Consider the following 4,588-nt stretch of genomic DNA (forward strand, 5'->3'; position numbering starts at 1 on the left):
TTGTGCACACACGGTTCGCCGAAAATCCGTTGGAAACTTGGTACCAATGTGATCCCACCCAAGGGTTAAGTTAAGACCCCGTGACATATAGTGCTGAGGAGCAAATACCTTCCAGATAACCTTTCTCATTATTGCTGGAGTTTTCAACCTTGACGCAATACAGAGCATGTAAAATATACTTCACATCAAACTACTCATGCGACAATCAACCACAATAAATGACCACACTTGGCCACACTTAGCGCACAAGAACAATCACTCTATGGTACGAATATATTGGTCTGGCATTTAAGCACGGGTATTTACCATAGCCTCATCCCATGCAACTCTTGCAGCATGGGGAGGAGAATAGAAACGTTGTAAATTGCTTAAGGATTTTTTGTGACCAGAGGAACGTGTAGCTCAGGCCTGAAATTTGATGCCTAGTATTGTGCTTCATAAAAAATCCAATGACGTCTTCCCCTTATTTTCAAGGCATCAAATGATGCCTTGATGTAATTTTCAAGGTTTCAAGCCTTATGTATCGATCTCTATCTCTAGCCCCAAACACCTACGGCCCACAGGCCATTGTCCAGTAATGTAAATCACTTAGTTTACAAACTATCAAATCACTCATTAACAGTGTGATTGCACACACATACACATCAACTTGTAAATAAACAACTGAAGATGGCATTTTGAGTCATCTTAACTCGTCCTCTTCCATGCGCTTGCAAGAGGACAGCATTCTCTTGATGAGAAAACGTTTTAAGCTCTTGTATTGTGTGTATTTTTGTTGCATACATATCCATGTATGGTTTTGATGAATGAATGATTCCTGCTAAAAAATAATTGAGCATATCGAAATCCGCAAGAGAGAACTCTGCACTTACCGTGACCTCAATGGGGACTCTGGCATCTATGCGATGCACATAATAGAGATCACCATGTCCTTGCTTTCTACCACATCCACTATGAGGGATGAAGCTGCATCAGCTAGAGCCTAGCACTTCTTTTCCACCAGCTACTAGTCCAAACCCTGCAGCATACTATCAACAGAAATAGAACTTCACCAGCTCTTTGATATACAAAATACTCAAAAAATGCCAATAATCATCACATACCATCTCAGCTACATCAAGAAGAATGGCACCTCCAAGTTCCAACCATCGTCCCGTACGAAGAGAGCAGAGTTGAGCATGGACTCCACTGAAGTATATTATCACTCCTACAATATCTGCTCCAAGCAAGATAAACTCACAAACATGGATGAGTAAAACACATACTTGCTAGGCTATAAGAGACGTTCTTTTCTCCCTTCTATAGCTACAACTTTCTTAGCCTTTGCTACAAACAAACTGCAATCATCACTATGAGGCAACAATTCAAATCACCTGGCATCAGACCATAACAACATTAAATTTACCTTAAAAATTTTATGTCAAACCTACAAAAGATGGGGAAAGAATTTACTCCAGACCAAATCAAGCTTAAAGCTGCTCCGAACCAAATCAAGCTGAAAGCTAAAATTTACTTCCTGATAGATATGCTATGGATGAGAAACCCAGAATTTTGCCAATAATTAAAACTTATTCAACATAACTCCAAACCAAATCAAGCTGAAAGCTGCTCCAAACCAAATCAAGCTGAAAGCTGACAATAGCAACATGACTCATAAGCCATCACAAACCCACGATTGGCAGCATGCTATTCCATTGAAAAATGAGTCAAACGTTGCTCCAAACCAAGTACATTGAAATGCATGAATCATAAGCCATCACAGACCCTTCTCGCTTTCACATCTTTCCAAATTTCATGAACGCATGGCCAATCCACATCATTAACATCAGGACCAAGAAGGGAGACTCTCATCAAGGCATCAAGTGTGCTCACTTCCAAGCATTGACGTAGATCACTTTTGATCATATTTTGCTTTGAAAAGCCTCTTTCGCATGATACTGATGAGGCAGGAATCACCAAAATAGCTTGCCAAAGCTTCATCATGTTGGGGTATGTGTTCTGCCATTCAGTATTAGAAGCAAAAACACGCCATGCATCTATCATGTTCATGCCTTCACAACCATAATACAAAGTATCTGTGAATGATAATACCTCATTTTTGCAACCTTGTTCATCCACAAGGTATCCCCCAAACCTCTCCAACAATTGATCAAGCCACATGGAGACTTTCTTCTCTCTTTCCGTAGAGTCTCGTGGTCGTTTTTTATCACATGGGTAATGCTGTGGATTGAAAAGCTTGACAGCATTGAATAGAAACACATCTGGAAATCTATCATTAATGCAATCCACAACCTTTTGTACAAAAGCCTTAGCAAGCATAGTGCAACTCATTACATCACCTGGCAATACATCCAATGGAAGACCATCTTTATCCTTACCCAGAATACATGTGTATAAGAGTTTATGCGCATAGACCTTTCCATCATCATTTACATGCTATAGAAACCCACTTTCTGAATCAGCCATAAACTTCTTTAGATAGAGTGTGCCTTTTCCAAACTCCTCCTGCAAGAACTTTCTTTTCAACGAAGAAATAGTTACATCTATGCAAGTAGTTATTGAAGATATATCAATGATGTCTGCCTGAAACTGTTTGCTTAGCATATTCAAGTCATTCAAGACATCAGCTAGCATGTGAATGCAAAACAAGACCTTATACACTCTCAGTTTATTGTACCATGCAGGTGCAGATTCTTGCCAAAAGCTCAAAACAGCAGGCATTAGCTTTGTCAACCGCACCATAACATTACCTCTGGCGAGCCATCTGACATCATGAATACGTAGCACTTCTAAAACCTGCAAATTCATCTCCTGTAACAAATTTTGGAATTCTGTATGTCGTATGCTAGATGCAGATATCCAAGTATACACCTTGTTAGCCATTTTATCATATATACGAAAGACAACTGAAGCATTTTGCTGCATCAACTACGACAAGAGCTTCCCTATGAGCTATACAATGTATGTTTACAAGGTGAGGCACATCTCGTTTTAACTTTGCTACAAGACCATCATTACAACCCAGCATGGAACATGGAACTATCTCCATCCGTTGCAATTCCCACCATGCGATGCTTTTCAAGACCACACTCATTAAAAACATTATAAATTGCATCATATTTTGTCTGAGCACAACCATCACTTACCAAAACCAATCTTGCAAACTCAATATTACATAAAGCTTTGCCATTCATAGGCAAAAAGCAAAGATAAATAATCAAATGCTTTTCTAATCCCCTATCAGTTGTCTCATCCACAGTCACTCCATAAAAAGGGCTTTGCAATAATTGTTTAAGTTATCTTTTTATATACTCAGAAATGGAAATGACAAAATCTCTACATGCTATTCTATTTGTGTATGAAGAATAGTCATGCTGTATAGGCATATTCTCCACACCCATTGCATAAGCAAGATCACATAATTTCTCATACTTTCTCAATGCTAAGTCTTGTTGTGCATTAAAATAGGCTAGCTTCATCACTGTTATCACCCTGGATGTGTTTCTACATGTCATTACCTCAATATGTGCTGGCATTTGTACCCCACACTCACTTCGATACCTTCCAGCAGCCCATGCATGTTCTCTAGACTTTCGATGCTTTCTAATGGCACTTAGCATGATACTTTTGCATCCATTTCCTCTACCCCATGGCCCTTTCAACTTGTATTTTTCACACCAAATGCACTTCATGAATTCTTCTTTACCACAAACTACATGTTTGAGAAAAGCATATTTACATACCCATTCTGAACGAAACTTACGTACTGGACCTTTCTTCTTCTCTTCACTATCTCCAGTGGCGGTAGAAGGAGCCCTTACTGTCTCCTCTCCGAGTACCTCCATGTCAAAGTCAAGCTCATCCTCGCATGTCTCAATTTCAGAATCAGCAAATTCGTCGTTGTTGTCATCACTTACGCCAAATATCTCCTCCATCACTACATCATGTCTTGTCTGCCTCCTTGATGGATGTTCTTCAATCCTAGTCTCATTCACTTTTCCTTTGCCAAAAAGTTGAACGAGAGTAGTTTGACTCATCTAGCAGAATATTAAGAGCAATCAAATCATCACTAATCATCGATACCAAACACTTGCAAGTAAATACAATTTCATATATGAGCATAGTGAAAAAAATCAAGTTTTGTCTAACCTTTGTTTGTATATTCATGCCTCTTGATGATGAAGGTGCACCGGAAGTTGCCGAGACGAACATCTTTAAGATCAAAAGCAAATTATGCAAAGACTAAATCAAAATTAGAGTCTCTCTCTCTCTCTCTCTCTCTCTCTCTCTCTCTCTCTAACACGTGAGCCATATCCATGTTCTGCATGCTCTGTGAATGCATGGCATACACATGCTTTTCTTGTGTATGCTTTTCTTGTGTATATGACCTTCACATGAAGGGAAGTCTTTGTAAAAAGAGAAGCATTCCATGTGTTGTATTTAAGTACTTTCCAAAGCCTCTGTTACATGGATATTTACATGGATAAGACACAGTGTGTATTATATGCTTTTATATGTTCAAATACTCACTTTGTTCAGATTATTGATCCCCATGATTGACATACCACTCCCTTCAGAACTCTCAATT

The 4,588-nt window shown here is 39.0% G+C and overlaps 1 protein-coding gene across 3 annotated transcripts; it reads right to left on the minus strand.

The window, feature by feature from the left end:
- Positions 1–1,008: 1,008 nt before the first annotated feature.
- On the minus strand, positions 1,009–4,215 carry LOC147640041 (uncharacterized). Of its 3 annotated transcripts, XR_015269610.1 has the most exons (4): positions 4,150–4,215; positions 3,744–4,037; positions 1,104–1,216; positions 1,009–1,028 (listed from the first exon to the last, which is right to left on the minus strand). XR_015269610.1 is itself a non-coding variant. In XM_086822883.1 (3 exons), exons 1-3 carry the CDS (start codon positions 4,210–4,212, stop codon positions 1,208–1,210), a joined length of 366 nt encoding a protein of 121 aa, XP_086679009.1. In that variant the 5' UTR covers positions 4,213–4,215; the 3' UTR covers positions 1,064–1,207. The 3 variants fall into 3 exon arrangements, 2 of the variants coding, with proteins under 2 accessions (XP_086679009.1, XP_086678999.1); XM_086822883.1 differs by lacking the exon at positions 1,009–1,028 and having other exon boundaries at positions 1,064–1,216; XM_086822873.1 differs by lacking the exons at positions 1,009–1,028; positions 1,104–1,216 and adding an exon at positions 2,522–2,764.
- Between the last annotated feature and the right edge of the window lie 373 nt (positions 4,216–4,588).

Source organism: Cibotium barometz, chromosome 3 (assembly GCF_041138505.1).
Source record: "Cibotium barometz isolate CiBa-2024 chromosome 3, ASM4113850v1, whole genome shotgun sequence".
In the NCBI taxonomy this organism is placed as follows: Eukaryota; Viridiplantae; Streptophyta; class Polypodiopsida; order Cyatheales; family Cibotiaceae; genus Cibotium; species Cibotium barometz.